At 48.6% G+C, this 21,291-nt stretch overlaps 9 protein-coding genes across 9 annotated transcripts; 5 read left to right on the top strand and 4 right to left on the bottom strand.

Annotated features, from left to right (window-relative positions):
* Positions 1-666: 666 nt before the first annotated feature.
* On the top strand, positions 667-1,230 carry NUU61_002318 (uncharacterized protein; the record flags this gene model as incomplete). The annotated part of the gene is made up of 3 exons (XM_056652900.1): positions 667-911; positions 964-1,076; positions 1,133-1,230. The coding sequence occupies 3 exons, from the start codon at positions 667-669 to the stop codon at positions 1,228-1,230; spliced, it is 456 nt and encodes a 151-aa protein (XP_056513967.1).
* A 2,962-nt stretch (positions 1,231-4,192) lies between these two features.
* Positions 4,193-6,055, top strand: NUU61_002317 (uncharacterized protein; the record flags this gene model as incomplete). The annotated part of the gene is made up of 1 exon (XM_056652899.1): positions 4,193-6,055. The coding sequence occupies one exon, from the start codon at positions 4,193-4,195 to the stop codon at positions 6,053-6,055; it is 1,863 nt and encodes a 620-aa protein (XP_056513966.1).
* Positions 6,056-6,285: 230 nt separating this feature from the next.
* NUU61_002316 (peroxisomal biogenesis factor 3) lies at positions 6,286-8,215 on the bottom strand (the record flags this gene model as incomplete). The annotated part of the gene is made up of 4 exons (XM_056652898.1): positions 6,286-7,060; positions 7,124-7,517; positions 7,588-7,991; positions 8,058-8,215. 4 exons carry the CDS (start codon positions 8,213-8,215, stop codon positions 6,286-6,288), a joined length of 1,731 nt encoding a protein of 576 aa, XP_056513965.1.
* Positions 8,216-8,876: 661 nt separating this feature from the next.
* NUU61_002315 (autophagy-related protein 101) lies at positions 8,877-9,658 on the top strand (the record flags this gene model as incomplete). The annotated part of the gene is made up of 3 exons (XM_056652897.1): positions 8,877-8,955; positions 9,012-9,362; positions 9,471-9,658. 3 exons carry the CDS (start codon positions 8,877-8,879, stop codon positions 9,656-9,658), a joined length of 618 nt encoding a protein of 205 aa, XP_056513964.1.
* Positions 9,659-10,180: 522 nt separating this feature from the next.
* On the bottom strand, positions 10,181-10,793 carry NUU61_002314 (uncharacterized protein; the record flags this gene model as incomplete). The annotated part of the gene is made up of 2 exons (XM_056652896.1): positions 10,181-10,284; positions 10,475-10,793. 2 exons carry the CDS (start codon positions 10,791-10,793, stop codon positions 10,181-10,183), a joined length of 423 nt encoding a protein of 140 aa, XP_056513963.1.
* Positions 10,794-12,446: 1,653 nt separating this feature from the next.
* Positions 12,447-13,318, bottom strand: NUU61_002313 (acyl-CoA thioesterase; the record flags this gene model as incomplete). Its single annotated transcript, XM_056652895.1, has 2 exons — positions 12,447-13,178; positions 13,235-13,318. The coding sequence occupies 2 exons, from the start codon at positions 13,316-13,318 to the stop codon at positions 12,447-12,449; spliced, it is 816 nt and encodes a 271-aa protein (XP_056513962.1).
* Positions 13,319-13,819: 501 nt separating this feature from the next.
* NUU61_002312 (uncharacterized protein) lies at positions 13,820-15,181 on the top strand (the record flags this gene model as incomplete). Its single annotated transcript, XM_056652894.1, has 3 exons — positions 13,820-14,068; positions 14,130-14,713; positions 14,773-15,181. 3 exons carry the CDS (start codon positions 13,820-13,822, stop codon positions 15,179-15,181), a joined length of 1,242 nt encoding a protein of 413 aa, XP_056513961.1.
* Positions 15,182-15,820: 639 nt separating this feature from the next.
* On the bottom strand, positions 15,821-16,810 carry yop1 (putative membrane biogenesis protein (Yop1); the record flags this gene model as incomplete). Its single annotated transcript, XM_056652893.1, has 5 exons — positions 15,821-15,944; positions 16,003-16,178; positions 16,313-16,321; positions 16,381-16,587; positions 16,757-16,810. 5 exons carry the CDS (start codon positions 16,808-16,810, stop codon positions 15,821-15,823), a joined length of 570 nt encoding a protein of 189 aa, XP_056513960.1.
* A 3,289-nt stretch (positions 16,811-20,099) lies between these two features.
* NUU61_002310 (uncharacterized protein) lies at positions 20,100-21,145 on the top strand (the record flags this gene model as incomplete). The annotated part of the gene is made up of 7 exons (XM_056652892.1): positions 20,100-20,110; positions 20,168-20,199; positions 20,340-20,419; positions 20,473-20,495; positions 20,559-20,587; positions 20,638-20,647; positions 20,725-21,145. The coding sequence occupies 7 exons, from the start codon at positions 20,100-20,102 to the stop codon at positions 21,143-21,145; spliced, it is 606 nt and encodes a 201-aa protein (XP_056513959.1).
* Between the last annotated feature and the right edge of the window lie 146 nt (positions 21,146-21,291).

Raw genomic sequence — 21,291 nt, 5'->3', positions numbered from 1 at the left:
CCTCCTGTGAGCAAAATACGGAGTAGTCCTTTTGGAATCCTTTCTTCGTGCAATAGCATGGTCTTCGCCTTGGAGGACGAAGTCTCGTCGGACAATCCGAGTAAATCGGGGGTCTCGACGGGGGAAAAGGTTCAAGAATGGTAGAGCATCGACAGTCAGGCCTATTGCGCCTCTTGGTTAGCTGTGCGTTTATTCAATGGATATGGACAGATCACTAACCATAGGATGCCGCTGCTAGTAGAAGACTAGATACTCGCATGATGATAATAAGGGAGCAAGTTGGTTAGGGTGAAGGGAACGGAACATGGAATCAGTGACGATATAAATGACTAGAACTATATTTCTCTTTGCCAACCCCTCCAGCCGTATTTTCCCTCTGTGTATAAATATAGCCCGTATGGTTGGGACTTATCTGGGGATGCGGAGTGACCCCAGGGTCCACTTAGATCGGCCCCGGGGGCGAGGTTGCATTGGTCCCAGATCTGCACTAAACGGCCAGCATGCGGAGGGTCAAGCATTCTATATTTAACGATGCAGCATGTTGAAAAGCAACTTCGATTTTACTGCCCCGCAGTTGTTGTCCCATGTGTGTGGGCAAATCGCTCGACTGGTTTATATGTCCCCGTGGAGTACCCCGTTTTCCCCCTCCTCACCCTTCGAGCCAAAATGCATTTCCTCAAAGCCTTCTTACTTTTGCTCCCAGTGACATGTGCAAGCAGAATTCCCAGTTGCAATGATGCCGTCAAAGTGGGAGACCACCCACCACTCTCCAAGAAATGCTCCAGTGCATCTATTGAAAATAACTGGCTCTATGCCAAATGCGACGTGGGCGCGGATGTCATGACGTTCGGCCTCCAGTTAAACTGGTTTATTGCTCTCAATCCAGACCATAAGATAGTCTTTCAAAAAGAGTAAGATATCCTCTCTGCACTGCTCTGGATGGATGGTTACTGACCTGGCTAGTGGTGGAGCTATGGGTGCCTGCGATCAAGACAAATGCCATGCCGTCATTCGAAGAGGCAGGAGTGCTACCTTTTCATGCAATGCGGATAACTGCCAGGGAAAACTTGACCTTGGTATGTACAAAATGAGCTCATCTCTGTACCCGGAGGTTTCTGACACTTCACAACAGATAAAGTCGTCAATTTCACCGGTAAATACCTCGAAGTCTATGATAAGGAGGGATCAGGGCCCAAAGAAATGCAAACAGATGAGTTGGACGATGGCTGATGAGGACCGGTCTCTATTTATTTGAGACTCGGTTCGCGGAGTTCTTGAGGGATTTGATCGTGTCTATGGGAAACGGTTGCTTATGATTGATGTTCCGAGGGAGCAGGACTTAGCCCTACAACTCCAAATTAACGTGTTCACGACATTTTCTGCAATTGTGGCTATCCGAGAAAGTAGATCTTTGATAAATTGGTTTTGAATTTTTCTATTCCTTTCCTCCCAGAGTCTATCTTTCAATGACTTGAAATATCAAACTTGCGATATGGCAGCTCGAAGTATCTCACATCAAGTAATTCCAAGTTTTAACCTTGATCCTAGGCACCATCCTGACTCGAACAGAATTACGAGTTTTTAAAAGAATCCGTTAACTTATAAATTAACTGACTAGTTTAACTGAATGGCGACTCTGTCAGAGTCCATCCCTTGCTACTTTGCAATACAAGAAGGCCTCATCATGTTTACCTTGGTGGGAAAAGCGCGGGTGCCCATACAAACGTGTAACTCAAGGGACACTCCAATGCCAGACACTTCTCGTTAGGCCCCCTGTAGGGTTTGAATTAGACCCCACTGGATATTTCAAAGCACTCAAACCACGAGTGGAGAGATTAGGCTTCCGAAAATGGCAATGCAGGTGAGACCTGTCCGCATGCAACCCAAGGCTGAGACTCGTGTCCCATCTTGTCTACGATCTACATGTATTTCCCTCCGTCAATCCAGCCGAGTCAACCGAAGAGACGACTAGCATCCACAGCATCGAGCTAGCTTCGTTTCCATATGCATTCATGGACCCCGTTTGATTCGCTGGAAATCTTCCTCGTTGTGTTTTAGGGGCCAAACCTCCACATCAAGTGGATCAACGGGTTCACCGATTAGCCCAGCCAACACAAGTAGAGCGAGGGCTTTTTCCTTGGAGGTTGGTGGCGGCTTGGCCTCGGCTTGACACAGTACACTTATCTGATTGGAGACGCTTTTTTTCAACTAGCCGCTTAATGTAACAGTTAGTATGCGCCTATCGCTTGACCTTCCCATCTTTCTCTTCATTTGCGCAAAGGATCGCGAATGACGTATACACAACCCGATGGATTATACTAAAACGTAGTGGTCCCTCCGCGTTTAACACTCCCAAATGGGAATGCCTTTTAGGCGGCTATCTGGTTTATTGTTTCGCATAATACTGCTAAAAACTATCACACTCGAGGCGTAAGGCTTGAGCATTAATACATTGCTGTCCCGTTGGAATGTACAAGAATAGCCCGCTAATCAGGTTTCAGCAGGTGAATTGTACATGTGATTTCATTATGGATGATCAAGACCCGTGTGATCTATTTCCTACACTCACCATTCCGTACAGCCAATCGGAGCCCTTCAAATAGAATCCTGCCATCGCTTGTCTCCGGGTCCACGTATGCTTGGAAGATCCCAAGCCTCGGCCCCCGGGGCTGTCAACATTCCCGGGGTCAGCCCCACGTCACTAAACAATTGCTCAGTCTTGGCTCACTTTCTATAATCAAGTGGTCGGTTAGCTAGTGTGAAAAGACTTGAAGCCTCTCCATACCAAGAGAAATACCCCCGCTCTAACAGGGATTGTTTGATCATAACTTGATCATAAGTTGGAAACTGCTTTGCTGGCAGTTCTGCTCTCGCGCTAGCTATAAGCCCCATATGCTTGGAGATGCCAATTTATGTGCCAATACTACTCTGAAAGAACCGTTTTCTTGGTCACATTTTGAGAAACAGACGTCTTGATTTACTCATAGGTGGAAGTCCGATCCTAACATGAAACAATAGTATACATTACTTTGCATGTTGTTAGACTATGGTTAGGTCACTAGCCGATGTGAAAAAAAAAAAAAAATTAAAAGACCTTGACAATAATTTCGTGAATGAATATAAGGCATTACCATCGTTGTAGCCTTTGCCATGACTTCTTATTTTCTCTCGCCTCATAAAAATACATAAAAGAATAATTTGTCAAGAGATAAAAGGAAATTGTGTTAGTGTCTTTAGTTTCATCCTCTTAAATGGGTCGAAATTTATAGACTACTCACGATAGACTTTTAAGGCATGTTAGCCCAGTGAGCCGCGAGCTATGCCAAACTCTATACAGACCACTCGCCATGGTCGTGACCATAATAACCTGTAGACAATAGACTATTTTCCTTTCACTAGCTATCAATACCATGATAAGTAAAATAGCATATTTAAGAATATTTAGCCAATCCGTCTCTATTTTTCATACATATATTCTCGTAGGTCAGGCTGCTTATATTACTTTATCCTAACTATAGGAGCCATGTTCTTTGCATTTCTATTATTCATCTGAAAAATTTTAAGAATCTATCATAAGAGTGCCTTTGTAATATCAATCAGAATCTGATCTCTATTTTCAGAGGATGTTCTGAAAGGAAATGCTACAATCGCCCAACGTCGGCTTTGCATCATTAGGACCCACAATTGTACCTTATCTACATCTTTGTCAGGAGACCCTAGATGCGATCGGGCTAGGATAAAGAAAGGAGAAAAGATATGATGATAGCAGGAATTTTGACTTAAGCGCATTAAAAAAAAAAGTAGAAAGGGCAAAATGAAAAGAACTTTAGAGTGAGAGGGATGGAAGTATATACATGCGAACATGAGAACAAGGGCATCAAACATCTGCAAAGTGGCTCTGGGGCAAGTAATCTTGAAAATTGGCAAAATCAGTATCTTTAGCTTGGTCTAGGTGTTCACTTTAAATCTATGGCATCTTCTCCTTCCTCTTATCCATCCCCTCATATCGTTCGTGCTCATCCAGCTCCCGGGGTCCTCATCCCCAAGGTCGTCGACGCGTTTTCCCAACCGCACCAACTTATATCCCTTTTTTCCTTCATATTTCTTTTGAAAATATTTTATTACTGCTTGGTTTTAGGATTGATTGACTCAAGCCCCTTCAACTGGCATTTTACCACGCGCATCCACAAAGATGGCCGATTTCAAACGCCTGCCACTAGAGATCATCCAAATCATTACCAGTTACCTCGATACAAACCACCCTCCCAGTCTCGTGGGGTTTGCCTGCACAAACAATTTCTGCTATGCAGCAGCAGCACCATTTCTCTTTCACACTCTCAACTTCCCGGTGGAATATGAATCTAGTTTTCAAGATATCGCTGAGAGGGTGCAGACATACACCCGGAGTCTGCAGCGAGTCGCAGGTTTCCAATATGTCCATCGAGTCATGCTTCACCACCCTTGGCCAGAGTCCAAGCGCAATGCCATGGAGCGGGGCCATGCCACAGACCGTGAGGTCGGCAATGAACAAAATCTAGATGCTCGTCTAGACACGTTTCTTGACGGCCTGGACTATATCTTGTACGATGCTCCAGGGGATATTCCCGGTATAAATGAGGCTTGGAAGCCCCTAGCAGATCTGATCCGCAGCCTACCTGCACTGGCCGACCTGTTGTACAGTTGTGCAGGGCAATTTCCGCCGTGTCTGTTGGATGCCCTCCATGAAAGTCAGTCACTGTGTCGATTGCATCTATACACTTTTGGGCTGTGGGATTTTGGCCACCAACTTGCGACATCACCGTGCCTGCATAGTATTACAGTCTTGCAGAACCAATCTGCACATATCTCTGGCCAGGATTCGGAATACACTACGAAGACCGTTATGCGCATGGCAGCTAAGCTTGCGCCCAATTTAAAGCATGTTCACTTGTGGCAGAACCCACAGGAGCCAGATGCAGAGTGGACACCCTCAAAGGGGCTCGGACAAGACTCAACAGACCTAGATCCTGGGACTACATTAGGCTCTTTGGATCGCCTTCAGTTCTCCGGGTTTCGGAGAAATCTCACAAAGCGGGACTTTGATCTATGGCGCCAATACACCGATTTCTCAACACTCAAGGAACTAAAAATCGACACCCAAGTCGAGGGTGCCGCATTGAATGCTTTGGCGGCCACTCCAAATGCGGGTTTCCCATGCCTCCAAACACTAGATCTGACAACATCTTGCGATTCCCCATTGGAAGAGCGACATACCTTCTATAAAACAGCAGAACGCTTTCTTCTAAGCCTTCCACCATTGTCCGCTTTATTATTGCGTCCCTGGCACTCAGAATTCCCCCTAGCCTCGGTGTTGCGACACCACAATACCTTGGAAGGCCTCACACTACCCGCACTGCAAGGCGAATTCATGACAGAAAGTCAAATCGACCTGATCAAGGCCCACAGCCAGCACCTAAGACATCTCGAGATCATGCTCCACCGCACAGACGCGCACCTCTGCAAGAAACTAGGGTCGATGCCGCGGCTGCAGTCCCTAGACCTTGAACTTGATCCGTCTGACCGATGGGGCTACCCGGACAAGATCCCACCGACCAAACCCAATCTGTCCGAGTACGACCAGCAGGCCTGTGTTGTGCCCGGGGTGGGCGAGTTCCGCGTTGGATGGATCCGAGACGCGCTCATCAACAGCGCTGTGGACCAGACTCTGGCGTGTGCGTTCTTCGTGGATGTCTCAGCAGGGAAGATGGGCGCTGGCTCGCTCGGCCTCGAGAGACTCTGCTTGAAGGTTCGCTCTGTGGGCGGGCTGGTTGAGTACGGAGACGATTTCCAGGGTGTCGTTAATAGTCTTAATCGGAGTTGGTTGGTGGAGCGCAACCCGCGCGACGACTGTCAGAATATTCCTGTTGTGAAGGATCGTGGTCAGTTTACTTGGTTTGAGGAGGACACTCTGCCACCGTGGCTGGTGCCTATTTTCCGTTCTATCTGGCCGGAGACGTCTAGTGGGAGTTGCTGGAAGGACGATTGGCATAGTCCGCCTCTTGTGATGACGATTTAACCATGTTGGAGTTTTCTATCAAGAGCGAGGACACATCAAAGCATATCTTTAGAAACCATGCCTCGGGAATAGAGAACATAACATATATCATAGCACAGCCCAAATGTAGTAAAAAGGCGTAAATAGCACCAGGAGAGAGATCATCTTCAGAACGGTGCAAAACAAGGGTATTGTGAGGGTGGTCTTCAGGTGGTGCCCTGAACAGTTTATATCAAATCCACTATCGGCTTTCACGGCGTCGACTGGCCTTCTTCCTCCTTTAGAGGCTTTTGTCCATCATCCATGGCCTTTCCCCAGGCTTGCTCGAAAGCCGAATCAGGGACTTGTTGGGTACTCTCTGCGCTGGTGGTATTCTGTTCATCATCTTCATGGTGATCAACGAGGACTGGAACACTACCAGCTGTGTCATCATTCCCCACCTCCTTTTCCACCATTTCTGGAACAGGGGACGACGAAGCAGACTCCGGTCCGCCGGAGTCCCTTGCCTTGGTACGTGAGGTCTTCTCTTTGGCTCCGAGCAGCTCGAGATCAAAGTTCGAGCTGTACACCACGGCCGAAAACGCCTCAAGCTCACGCACGTTCTGGTCCATCGTGGCCAGATACTCGTTGGGCGGATGCGTGCCGTTCCCAATCACGTGTGCCTGACGGGCGAGTACCGCCAGAAGATTCGCCAACTTGGTCTTGCGGTCAAAGGCAGTGGGCACGGCAGTTGCGATAGAATCAAAGGACTGCGGTGCAGTCTCTGGGGCGGGAGTCACGGGCTTGAAGGCATCGGCCGCACACTTCTGGTCGATGAGGGTCGAGAATGCTTCGTTGTTGAGGAGAGTCAGGACAAAAGAGAAAGAGGGTGAATCAATCAGATCGGCGGTCTCGTCCAGCAGATGACGGAGCTTCGAGGCCGTGTGGGACGAGGACAGGTCCGCTACGCCTTGCACGCCCGACTCACGCAAAACATACTCCTCTTCCTCGGCCGGGGGAAGCAGGCAAGACAACCACTTCTGGGATCTGGTACAATGCGCTTGTTAGCACGGATGGGAATGGCCACCCACGTATCTAGAAAATTCTTACCGTCGCTCATCTTCTGTGTTCCCCTCGACCTTCTTCCGGATCACCATAGTCAACTCGGACAGCTTATCCAAACTAATGTCTTCACGCGGGTTGAGCGGGCCAAAGGCTTCCTCTACAGCAGCTTGAACCCGTTCCGTCAGATCTTTCCATCCCCGGTGGAGCAACCACCAGCTGAACGCGAGGTATCGTCGATTTGTTTCAAAGTCATCGCCCAGGGTCTGCGTCAATTCGTCGTCATGGTCTTCCAGACTAATAGTCGAGGAGTTGGCAGGAGGAGTAGCAAGGGAGATAACGCTGGAGAGGTAATTGCGACGGCCGAGGAGGTTGAGTTGGATGCGGGTGAAGATGGTGAGCAGGGAAAGCGTATAGACAAGAGTAAAGGATCGCGTGATAGCTGCTGAGTGTTAGTAGCTGAAAGTTTTATTCACCGAAATCCAACGAGTCCAACAAGAGGAAAAGCGTACAAGTGATCTTGACCTCATTCCACAACTGGGTCTTATTCCGTTTGACTCGAGGTTGTCCCTCGTCCCCAGCCGATTCCCCTACTTGGCTTGCATGCACATATCCCTCGCTCTGGAAACTCGATAGGCTCTTCCGGTCCTCTTCCACGACACTGGGTGACACCGAACTCATGTCGGAGCCGGTAGTCTCCCCCGCATTGAGCCGCGCCAGCCTCTCCGCCCGCTTTTTCTGGAGCTCTTTCGTCAGCTCCTCGACGGGGAGCGCCTCAATGATATTCTCTGCCGCGGTCGGAAGCAATGCGAGAACAGTATAGGTACAGTCGGTCTGGTTTTGCTCGAATCGACGTCTTAAACTATGGCCATCATGGTCAGCTTGGGATGGTTCGGGCCCGACATTGGGCTCGGGACTCCGTCACCAGGTCGCGTGCAATGTAGACGAGGCGACAGAAGAATCAAAACGGGGGGGCACAAACTTTTCTCGTGCAATCCGATCACTGCTCATACGTTCGCGCGCCTCGGAGATCTTGGTCAGCACATACTGACCGGCCAAGTAGCCAGCTCCTAGCACGCCAGCCCCGATCGCAAGGCCTTTGCGATTGCGCTGGAACCAGCGCCGGGTGGCTCCGATCATATTGGCTGTGCAGGGAGTGTTCTCGTAGTGGAATCACAAAAATGAATCAATGGGTTTGGTTCATGATAGTCGTAGAAGATGGTTGAGACATGACAGAGGCAGGAGGCGGGTGCTGATCTTGGCCGGGGATCGTCAGGCCTCGGTTAGCTGAGCTCCCGAATGTGAATCATCCGAGTCTGCGGTTCTTGCTGTCTCTTTGCCACGAAATTCGAAGCTGCTTCTCTTGCGTCTCTCCAGAGATTAAGGGTTCTTTCTCCGAAATCGTGCTACGTTGCTGCGTTCCACACTGGAGCTTGGTCCCCCGGATTCGGTACCGGCCATCGCGCAAAATCATTCTAGCGACGTTGCTCAATTATCCTCATTTTTTTATTGACTCTTCTAAATATGATGCTCACAAAAGAGTGAAATTGACATCTCAAACTGCTGTGCTTTGGTCCGAATAGCTGTCTTTCGCCCCCGAGATAAGAGTTCGGTTGAACCCGATGGCCGATAGAGGCCCGCTCATCTCATCCCACTTCACCTTGCCTCCCCCCTCCATGACCCCAGACATTCGGCTTGCCGAGCTCGACAAGCTGCTACATCGTGAAACCTCTCCTTTTTCTTCCCAGACCCCTGTCACTCCTCCATCCCGGGCGCGAGCTGGATATCTCCACGGGCGGGGATGGAGTCCCGCAAAACCCCTCCGGAGTACTTCCTGGAGATCTTCGCCGACACCACGACGGTGCGAGATGTGCTGAAAGGTGCGATTCAATTTCGGCGGTCTTGTCGGACATACCAAACTAATCCTTCCACTCAGGCGTCCTCAACCTCATCTTCTTCCACCGCTACTTCCCCTCCACCCGCCCCGTCAGCTTCGACGTGCTCGACTTCACCCTCCCCGCCATAAACGATGCCGACCTCGAGACTTTGATTGAGTCGCGTGTCGCTGCTCTAGTCCGCCAGCACCTCTCCTCCGCCGCCGGTGCCCAGGATGGGAAAGCCGGTGGCGGCGGGGGTGTGCGCGGGCGCATCGCGGTCGAGTTCTACGAGAAGAAGCGGCGTCGCTCGGGAATGTGGTTTGGCGGACTGGCAGGGAAGGGCGAGGAGGAGGTATGTTGGGAGATTTGGACGCTGGATGTGACCATCGCGACGCCGCGCACCGAGTCCGGTATGTTCTATCTGCTGTGCCTACTGGTCTTTTGATCGCATATGGCGTCATCGCCCCATACCCAGCCTCCCACCATTTAACCTGACTGACTTCCTACCTTACCAACAGAACGGGCAAAGGTCCGCAAGGCTATGGGGAACATGCTCCAGAAAGCTGCCCTGAAGATTCTCACTGTTGTTAACCGAGACAAAGACCACATCCCGCCCATTACGACCAGCGACTCTAACCCCTTCCCATATCGGATTGTTGTCAATCCTCGCACAGACGGCTGGGGCAACCGCATCGGACTGTATTGAGTCACTCCATCGAGTACAGAATTTGAGCCTTGTGACGAAGGCCAGCCATCATCCTGCATGGTCCCCTGATTAATACTTATATGCCCGCCCGTTTTGGTTTCAACGATCTACCACTCGTTCGGCGGTGCGCCTGGTACACTTACGACATACAGATGAGACGATTTTCTTTTTTTGCCCAGTCAATCTTTTTTTCGGGGCATGTCCTCGTGTGAGTTCGGTGTTGAGAGGTTCTTTGGAATGCTTTCTGGGGGATTTGGTCCGGCGTCGGGAGTGCGCTCTTCACTCGTTCGAGTGTATACTATCTGGAATATGACCATGACCATACAAATTATCATGACAATCCCATCAATACGATGCCCTCCTTGAGTATCCGGCAAGGACCTCGACTGTAACACCTATTCCAAGGATACTTCCAGTCCAATGAAAAGTGGCTGGTTGTGATGCACTCATTCGGGTGGTCAATCGTCTGTGTTCAAGCTGATTATCAAAATGGCGGAGAGCCTGAGTGGATATTCCTGAACCTCAAAGTGCAGACTGTATCAGCAATGCCGACTGGAAAGCAGCTTCAACGTCACGTCGCCGGAAGCCCGGCGCACGTCCTAGGATGGATACGCTACGGATAATTCCTGTTAGTAATTTCAAATTAGCATTTTCCATGCATGGGATCTGTCATCTGGTTAAGAGCTTACTGCCAAAGAAATACTCAATATCAAGTATGCAGCGTGATGACTCTCGAGTCGAAGAAGAGACTCGATGGTCTGTCAATGGTCAGTCTCTGCCATCGTACATTTGTCCAGAGCACTATAATCCACTTACCTATTTCAGGAACACAGGGAGATGTATCTCCATCATCCATAGATACGGGTGGAGTATCGAGAACAGTCGGGTTAGTCGAGGTCCAATTGAAACCAGGTGGCTCATTTCGCTCAATATTTGGCAAATCATGCCCTGAAGCCAAAGGTGCATAATTCAATGGCAACGAATGCACCGCAGGAAACAACGCAGACCCATCAATATCCACCCCTCGTTCTCGAAGGTACCCCTCAACATCCCGACAATCAAACCACTGCCCACCAAACCCACAAATCTCCAGGTGTTTGTGAAGCTGTGAATCCGAACTGGTTTCACCCTCCATGTCGGCAACGGGCAGTAGCCCAAGAATTCTTCGAGGAAGTCTCATCTTCGGCAGATAAACGGGATCGCCTACTTTATCCTTGGCGGGATAATGGGTTCCCGCACCCCCGACACAATAGAATGGCAGCGCGGATATCTCTAGTGAATGTTCCTGGGTGGAAGTGACCAACTCCCTGAAGTAAGGGTACATCTTCTCCCTTGCCCGAAAACAAGGCACGAGTCGGAATACTCGGTGCACATCTAGGGGGTTGGAACGAGGGTCGCTGAATAGGCGAAAAGTGTGCTCCAGAGAGTACCTTTTGAGAGTGCGAGTGAATGAGCTTTCTTGGAAGGAATATGTGTATGGGATATTGACTTCAAGGGCTTGTCCCATCACGTGGATGACTGGGTGGTTGATGTCAATGTCGTTGCGCGTCGTCGTAGGATATGATAATTGACGATATCTGTCATTGAATATCTGAGAGCATTTCTGTTTGGTATTCAGCGAGTCGCTGATGGATGGAGAGGTGGGCTGAGGGGCAGTCTGATATCCGAAAATACAATCGCTCGTGGGACGTCCACCGTTCCAAGGATGATTCATTGAACGCCGTGTGCATTTCGTGGATGTTCGCTCTGTTGAATGGTCATCGGAAGTTATCCCCTGCACTGAATCTTCCGCGGAAGAGGTCAAGAGGCTGCATATGGAGTCAAGATCTCTTAATAGCCCATGGTGGTTATTTCCCAAGGCAGACTGGATATTTTCTCTATAATCTGCCAATGCCTCTGCAACTCTTTCTATCTGGCTTTCAAGGCATGCCACGCGATGCTGGGCTTGCTGAAGGCTTGCCTCTTTTTTGCGCCGATAAGTTCGCTGAGCGCGTCGGATTTGGTTCCGACGATCCTGGGAAAGATCAGATCAAGTGCCCCACCATTTCTCACATCATTTGAAGATCGTAGATCTTCGTTGAAAATGCTAGACATACCTCTGATAGAACGGCCGCACCCGGTGCGTCCAGCCTAGGCCGGCCCGCACTTCTGGCCCGTGTTAGGCGAGTGGGATTCGGTTTGATTTTGGTATTGGACAGCATGATACCGAGAATACAGAAAGTGTACCTGTGTCGTATCCCAGGCTGGTGGCATGAAGATATTTCTGTCCCACTAGGAAGTGGATATGCACCGCTAAATGAACGGTGTTCTTCAAACACAGAGGTTAGCACATTGATAAAGAGACTGCTGCTTATATGTGGTGATTACTTGCTGACTCGGTACTCTGTGCACAAACAGTAGGCTTGAAGAATATGCCAGAGAAATTCAGGGTGTTGAAGGAAGTGTATTAGAATATCAAGGACTGATATTCTAATCGCCTCGGCTCCAACACAGTTGGGGCAAATCCTGTGGGTCGCCATTCTAACGCCATTGGCTGGTTTTTCCCACCAGTTAGCGATCTATAAACAGCCAAAATGATCTTTTCTGTTCACGCGTGGTGAATGACGTCGATGTTTCTGGACCAAAGTGCAGATGCTATTAGCATGGCGTGCGTGTATAGGTACTTATTTCGATGTTTCAAGCATAACGACATAGCTGGAGACAACGCACGAGGTATACTTGATGATCTTCTAAACTAACGTCTATTCACTACCAAAACAGACAAAAATACCATCCCACCCCCTCCCCTCTACCGCCACAAAAAGTCTGTATACAAGCCAAGAGCTTTGATTATCTTTCCATCAAAAGCCTCATGAACCGCATCCCATCCCAAGTTCAACTGCGCAGCATCAAGATCCCGCCGTCTCCGGTCCTCAATCGACCGCCACGTTGCCTCCTCGGCACCATCTCTGGCCGGCAGCAACCCACACTTGACGAGCATAGCCTCCGGTGGAAATGTCCTGCGGTCCTGCTTGAAAACATATCGAGAAACCGCAGAGGCAAACACATTGCCCTTACACAACTGATTCTTGCTTGATGGCCCTCCGCGTTGGGTAGCTTCAGAGGCCACGCCTTGGAAATAGTATTCTCGGGGCTGGAATTTGCCTCTTTCCACAAAGTGTGAGACGATATATATCCACTTTTCATCCCAACTCATCACGCGCGACCAGACCTCGTAGGGTTGGTAGGGCTTGATCTCCTTGCGGAAGACGCATTGCACTCCGCTTAGAATCATGACGGCCGTGTCTGACGTTGGACAAAAAGACAAAAGCTGGCTGAATAAGATCAGACTCAGATTGCCTCGGGAGATATCCAGGTCCGTGAAGTAGGTGGAGTTGGATTTGTGGATGTTGTAGTCGCACTCTGTGAGCGGGGACCGTGTTCGGTGGATGGCAGGAAGAAAGAGACATTCTGGGCTGAGTGGTTTGCTCGATCCTGATTTGAGGACAAGGCGTGCCAAAAGAGTGCGGAGGAACCGGACCTGTGTAGTATCAGTGGTGGGTGATGACAGCCTAGGTAAATGTAGGGGATACTGACATGCCACACGAAAGGCAGGTTTTTATATGCTACAAAGAGCACACAGAAGATGATTGGAATCCAGCTTCCTTCAAAAAGAGACATGATGTCTTGGACATCCACCAGTGTCGATCGTAGTCTTGCTTGAAATTTTGACCGAGACTCCGAAGAACCAAAGAATTGCTTAAGAGATTTTGATTTCAGTGTTTTTGGTGGCCTTTTATGCTATAAAATACATATTGAGAGCCCAGTTCAACGTTCTATGCTCTTTTTGTTGGGAGCAAACCACCGACAAGCTAGCTATCCACTGACCTGGTCCACTTTCACCATCCCCAATGTTAAATCAAGTAATAAATCATAAAAAGCATATTTCAGGCAAGCCGAACCACATGAGGTCGATTATATTTATTTTTAGTGACTTTCACTGCTTTTTAATCACAAAAATGTTGTTGATACCGATCCCGAGGATTACATTATCTCGGCAAACCCTACACCTGAGATCCCAACATAAACCAAGCCCTTCTTCATTATTATAAAAGGCATGCAATTTATAAGCCAGAAAGGCACTGTATATCTACTGTACTTATTCCAAAGGGACCACTCACAATGGACTTGACCAGCTTAAACATTCCATACGGCCGCCTCTCAATTGCCGCAACTATCTTAGGGCTTTACATGCTTCTTGTACAATACCTTCGCTTTCAACGTTGCGAGAAAGCCAAGTCCCAGTTCACAGATACTGGACGCCCACTATCTAGCATGACTGTCAAAGAAGCCCACCAGATTGTGCGCGACTTGCGAGAACTGGAGTTCCCATATACAATGCACAATGCCATGAAAGTCTCACTCTTGAAGGTCACTTCTCATCTTATTCCCAATATCTTGTCCCAGGAGAGAATACTCACATACACACCAGACTGGATCCATCCCCACAATGACCAGACTTTTCGTCGCCACAGGACAACTCAACGAAAAGAACGCCTCCAAACGCGCCGCAGACACCGAGGTAGTCCTAAACGAAGTCCACGACCGAGAACCAGGCTCAGACGCGCACCTGCTCGGCATTGCACGAATGAACTACCTACACGCGCGGTATCGCAAAGTCGGTAAGATCCTCAACGAGGACATGCTGCACACGCTCGGGTCTGCAGTAGTCGATATCATCCGATCCGTCGATGGACACGAGTGGCGGCCGCTTACAACCGTCGAGAAATGCGCAATTGGCGTATTCCATAAAGCGTTGGGCGATGCAATGGAGATCCCTTTTTCATTGCTTCCTTCACATAAAACCGGCTGGACGGATGGCGGGCATTTCGCTCGCGAGATCTGTGAATGGACGGTGCGCTACGAGCAGGCTGTGGCCAAACCTACGGATTCGACGCGCGTTATTGGGAGGAGGCTTCTTGATCTGGCCAAGTTCAATGTGCCTGCGCCGCTGAAGTCTCTTGTTGGAAGTGTGGTTGTCACCAAGCTCGATGAACACATTCGTATTAGTATGGGGTATGGAACCTCTGAAGATTCTCTGCATGTTTACTTCTCTCACTCATATGGCTATGCAGATTTGAAAGGCCAGGATATATCGTTTCTTCGGTGGCAGCCGGAATCCTCGCTCTACGCAAAGTTCTCTTGCGCTACCTGGCCCTTCCTAGACCAGATTCCATGCGCGTGCATCAGTTAAACCGAGACCCCGATGCGGCAACGGGTTTATGGACGGTGAACTTCTGGATTGCGCACCCCTGGTACGTCAAGCCCACTCTCTCCCATCGGTGGGGTCTGAAGGCGCTCTTTGTACGATTGTTTGGAAGCGGTGCTGTCCCTGCACCCGATGGACAGTATAGAGAGTCGGGCTACGATCTGTGGACGATCGGACCGGCTGCACAGGAGAAGCGAGGACGGGACGAAATGGAAGCTATATTCGCTGGGCTGAAGGGGTTGAATTTTGCTGGGCAATGTCCTTTTCATGCGTGAATGAAGCTGGCTTGCCTTTGGAAGATTGCGAGTCGAAGCAGTATACAAAGAGGCGGAAACAAAGCCAGCATATCAAGTTTAACCCAGTATCTTACTTTTGACAAACGAGAAGCATTTAACCGTGTTCAGGTTCGCCTTGTAGAAAGCCATGGTATATAGATTCAGACATATCTACGGCTCATCGCAATTGAGAACCAGGAAATGGCCATAGCCGAAGCATTGCATCAATAGACCAAGACTTTGGTATTCGCATTTGAAAGCAAAGCCCAATGGATGTCCGGTTCATATAGTACAGAGAACATCGGAAGCCAAGAACTGCATCCTCCATTGACGAGAGCCAAAGTACAGCCCACCCCTTCTACCAATCCAGCGAGACCACATGATAAGTAAGAACATCAACTTCACATTGAGCCACCAGCTCCACCCCGGACCATTCCCTGTGGCCCTCTTCTAGTATCTACCAGCCCTCCACACTTGCACCTATCGTTATCATGAAATGTCGGTTCAACCACCTCGCCTGGTAATCTATAGCATCGTACCAGGCACGGAGAATCAGGCCCATGACCAGAACCCGGACCGGACCGGTGGGCTTATCGTTGACTGCGATTCTCAGTGGAGGGACCAAGCGCGACAGCCCTTTTAAGTGGAGTGCGGCTTGCTCGCAGCCTCGGCCTGGGCGCGGAGGTTGGCGGAGGTGCCGGTGCTGGAGAAGAAGCGGCCAACCAGGGGCTGAAGGAAGGAGGTGAAGACGATTTGAGCGCCGCTGCAAGATGCGTCAGTCATCGGGTATTCGGCTTCCTTAAGGAACAGGTAGGACATACTTGGTCTGGGGGAGGGCCATCCACAGGATCAGGACAAACTTGAAGATGTAGTAGAAGGCTGCTCTATGGTCAGCGAAGTCAAGGACTGACGGGGGGTCATGCTCAAACATACGGAACCAGTAGGCGGCGTGGATGGCACTCTCGATCACGGTCAGGAAGGCGTAGACCACCCAGTACTGTTCACATGTCAGATCTCTCGGTCATGGGAAGTGTCACGTGGTGCATGATAAGCCCGGGTCGGCGGTCATCATATCCGGCAAGCAGCGAGGTCACCTCGACGATGCGATCATGGGGAGTCATGGGAACATACCGTCAGCCACTATAGGAGTAGAATGTTAGCATGCTAGTTGTTTGTGGCACAAGGCAGCTTAATCTCACCTGAGTGTCATCCGTGGTAGTCGAAGTGAACAGCGCCTGGAGCGAGTAGTAGCCGGGGATAAGGAAACCGGCGAAGTTGACAAGGAACTCGCCAGCGATGTTGAAGAAGACAAGGAAGAAGTAAACTCCGACCAGGCCCAGGATGGCATACACCTTGGGGACGGAGGTCTGTCTCTCCAGGTTATTGAGGATAGGGTACTTGGAGAGCTGCCGAGCAGACGTCAGCGACCAACTAAACAGATAAGATGAGGTCAAAGTTCCAGTCTTGCCAACACTGCCATCCTCACTCGAAAAAGAGTCTGCGGTGATGCCAAAATTGGAGCGATGACTCGAGCTGGCGAGGCACCAGCGAAGCACACAATGACCGAAAACATACCTCCTTGTCGAGCTGCGCTATGGCGTGCTGGGCACGGTCCTGGAAGGAGGCCATTTTGTGTAACGGGGTGTGATTTGGGGAAAATTAAAGTCGATAACTGCAGGAATTGAGGTTGTGTGCGAGGGATGGTGAGAATGCAACTGGTCGAGCTGGCGGTTCGTCTGCTGGCCGTGCGGCATCACGTGAGGTCATGACGTACATCACGTTATTCTATTGGAAATACTAGGAGAAATTAACAGGAGATATGATATAGAGGTTGTAGGATAAGGTATAACTAATATTAAGAATAATTAACTATCTACTGTATATTCCCTCTGTAGTGGCAATAGCTTCCGTATAATGCTCAAGGTAACCCGCGAGGATATAGTGGTATACACTTACGATAGAAAGATCTATGATATATCTAAATTTTGATTATTTATAGAGGCTAAATAGACTCTAGGAACTAGAGTGCTTTTATTGAATTATGAATACTAAGATAATCATTCTGAAAAGGCACGTCGCGGTGCATGTACCATGCATGCAGATGCAGAATTGTTGAGCTTCCAAAAACCTGCGACCGGAGATTTCAAGAGTTACAAGTAACTACATACTATATGCTCGGATTTTTACTCTAAATATTCTACTATAGTAAGAGTAAATAGTATAGTTTAAGTGATCAATATCTATGGTTGACCATGTTACTTCTATATAAATAATATATATAAATTTCAAGTCATAGTGATTTTATATACTGCAATAATCTTTTTTTAGTATTCTACAAGACGGCAAGCGGGGCGCCAGAAACGGCTCCTATTTTGCACCGCTTTTCTGCCGCCTCGACTGCCTATCTAGGTCTGCTTTCCCCCTATCTCTTCCGGTAAACCTAGACCCCTTTACAGATACTAGAATTTCGGAACCTTATCTACCTTATAGATCTACTAGACTGACTATAATCATATATCGGACGATTATAAGCAACTTAATATTATTGAATTAGGGACATAGAGCGAGTTATTAGCTATACGCCCGGGTGAGAAGGAGTGGCAGGTGAGAGCCGGGTGACATTCAACCACTGACACACATCCACCACACGGACCCTTTCAGCTGAGTCTATGCATCTTTATGCATACCTTATTGGTTTCCCTCGATCTGTCAGAAACCAAGGCCTATTGTTAATGCTCGAGGCATAAATATACTGGAGCCAAGAGTCGAGTAAGCTGGTAAGGCTAATTCCAACTTGCATAGTTCACGTAACGCCTTAAGTCTTTGTCATTGGAACCAAGGAATTGCCACAATGTATAGGCCAGATAAATACTTCTGCAAGCCTAAAATACTCGTTATTAGAGTGCTGCTAGTCTAGAAGAGGTAACTAATCTGTATCAAAATTACTAGAAGATTCGCGTCTTTTTATAACACTTCTAATCTGGTCTAAAACTAATATTCACGCAAATAAGAATAAAAGAAATCAATAGAAAAAAGAAAACCAAAGCGAGGGATTTTTATGTACAACCCTGTGCTTTAAGCGGTCGAGTACTTATATTGTCTTCAATGATAGTCAATCTCATGGGATTCCTGATACGTGACGAGATAAACCGAATCAAATATATATTCCCCTTAATTATCCGAATTTGTCGAATTTATCTAAAAACACCTCGATATTTAATTACCTGGGAAGGTGGTGGAGGTCGTTATTCCGGAATCTTCAGCACGAGGCAAGTAGTGGCGATAATAGTGGTGTGGATCACACCTGCTTGGAAGAGGACTTCGTTTCGAAAAAGGATTCTGTCAGAGTCTGGAGAGACGTAGACTTCTTGATACGCTTTCTTTGAGCGAGCCTGAGGATATTATATTCACTTTCAATTGGCATAGACATAGCATACTTGAGAATATTTGCAGCAGGGACTGTAAGTGTCCAGCAGATATTTTATCATCCCTGTTGCATTAGATTTCTGAAAAGTCAAAGCCCGGTCCTTGATGCCATATAAAACAGCAAAGTATCTAGTTCTCTTAAAGTACTTTGACAAGATGTTCCGATTAGCGCTGCTGATGCAATTGACTTGGTACTCGAATGGGCTATTTCCAAGCATAGGCTCTTCGAAGGGTCCTTGCCAACATTGACAAAGAAATTAATTTCCATGATCGTGATTTGCACGAACTTCCCGCTCCTGCCCTATCCCCCACCAATCACTTGAGTAAAATTAATCCGAAAGGTATGCTGACAATGCTAATACTCGCATTGGCCATGGGCGTTTAGTTGAATGCCTCGTAGAGGTGGCCGTCGTGAGACACAGGCGTGCCCTGTCATCATACATCGGGCAAGATGGCCGAGTTGGTCCAAGGCGTCAGGTTAAGGTCTACCTTAATACCAAATCTTCTAGATTTCCTGATCTCCGCAAGGGGACCTGGGTTCGAATCCCAGTCTTGTCAGATCTCTTTTTGTCTATTTCAATGACTGTGGCTATGCTTTTTTGATTTTTGATTTTGGATGTTAGGATCATATGGAAAGGTTGATATTATAAGTTTTTTTTTTTTTAGGAAATAACGCCCCTTAAATTCATTTTTTGCCCACAGATATTGGACATCCACAAGGTTGAGTGCGGGATTTATGCCCGGTCAGGTGATTAAACTATATTTGAAGCCCTAGATCTAGTCTGTTTTAGGCATTGCTCTTTGGGTCTCTTTCTTATAACAGATATAATCAATCTATGAATATGCTTGTAGAAAGATATACAATAGACTCAATCACTCAAGAAGTATAGACATTCGATACATCTCATAATATGGCAGGCCCCACGTGACCTGGTGGATCCCCAGATTGCAATGTGATTAGTGAATCGCATTGTGTCCCTGGATTTCGGTAAATAGTGATGCGAAAGTCGAGACTGACCGCCAGGGACGATCGCGGGAATGATGTGATTAGGATTCCATGATTCTTGTGTCAGGAACTCTTCTCTGTAGCCCTCTTTCTCCCTTCCCCCAGAAAGAAGAAAGAAGCATACAAAAAGAAAAGACCATTCAATTGACCCCCCTGGAAGAAAAAACCGAGGCCCGCACACACCCCCTCAACTTTTCGTCAGCCTCATCCCACACCTCCACTTCACTGAAGAGACACATTGGAGAAGACTCCAATGTAACCGATTTGTGCCTGAGTCTTTTTCCAGCCCCCAACTACATCAATTGAGGGGTCTCATCTTGATCTCTTCTTCCCTTTCGTTTCTATTATTGTTTTTTTCTTTCTAAAAAAAAACAGAACTAGAGGGGGCTTCCGGGGATCGCGGCCCCTCTCCGACGTGGGACAAACACACCTTCGAGGCTTTTTGCCAGCCTCCCTGAGTCGCGTCACTCCTATACGCGTGTCTCAATGCGGCCTCAGTGAGTGTCCCCTTTTCCACTGTTCAATGCCGGATTCTAATAAAAAAATAATGATAGACGCGAATATCACATTGTTGTTCTGGGCGCTGGTAAGGAGCTAGTCTCCAGATCCCAGAGATTCTTTGCTGACAGCATCGGGGGCTCATAGGAGGAGTGGGAAAGAGTTGCTTAACAGGTATGGACTCCGTTGATGTCTCATTTTGAATTTTCTTAAGCTGATCAATTGCAGCCCAATTTGTTCAGAATGTCTGGATCGAAAGCTACGACCCGACGATTGAGGATTCCTACCGTAAGCAAATTGAGGTAGATGTAAGTCAGCCCTTGGTAATGAACATGAAATCAATGATTAACTGACTCTTCAGGGCCGGCAATGTATTCTGGAAATGTATGTGCCAATTTCTCAGGGGTGTGAAACCCCGACTCGACGCTGACTTGAGATCCCACACAGCCTTGACACCGCCGGCACAGAGCAGTTCAGTAAGTAACCACCCCCGGGCATTTGAATATCAAGCTAACAAAGAACACAGCGGCCATGAGGTAACACTCCCCCTTCGAAACAGAGATATATACATACATCTCCACAGGGGCAAAAAACTAACCCCCCCCCAACACAGAGAACTCTACATGAAACAAGGACAAGGCTTCCTCCTCGTCTTCTCCATCACCAGCATGTCCTCACTAAACGAGCTCAGCGAGCTCCGCGAGCAAATCACCCGCATCAAAGACGACGAAAAGGTCCCGCTCGTCATCGTCGGCAACAAGTCCGACCTCGAAGAAGACCGCGCCGTGCCGCGCGCCCGCGCCTTCGGCCTGTCCCAGAGCTGGGGCAACGCCCCGTACTACGAGACGTCTGCGCGCCGCCGTGCCAACGTCAACGAGGTCTTTGTGGACTTGTGCCGCCAGATCATCCGCAAGGATCTGCAGGGATCTGGCGGTGGTGATCCCAGTCGCAAGCGCGAGGGCCCCAATCGCCATGACCGCAAGCGTGAGAGTCGGCGCCAGAATTCTCGTCGGCGGCCTTGTGTGATTCTCTAGCCACGCTCACTTATCTACCTTTCTTCCCCTCTCGCGCCGAATCATCAAATTTTGCAATACGACTTCCGCCTACTCATGCCCGCCTCTGACGTGCTTCATGATTACCTTTATATACGTCTCATGCATCATCTTCTCTCTATCTCTCT

Source organism: Penicillium alfredii (assembly GCF_028826965.1).
Source record: "Penicillium alfredii strain IBT 34128 chromosome Unknown utg000004l_segment0_segment0, whole genome shotgun sequence".
Taxonomy (NCBI): Eukaryota; Fungi; Ascomycota; class Eurotiomycetes; order Eurotiales; family Aspergillaceae; genus Penicillium; species Penicillium alfredii.
The sequence above is the reverse complement of the archived record's forward strand: the minus strand, read 5'-3'. Positions and strand labels throughout refer to the sequence as shown.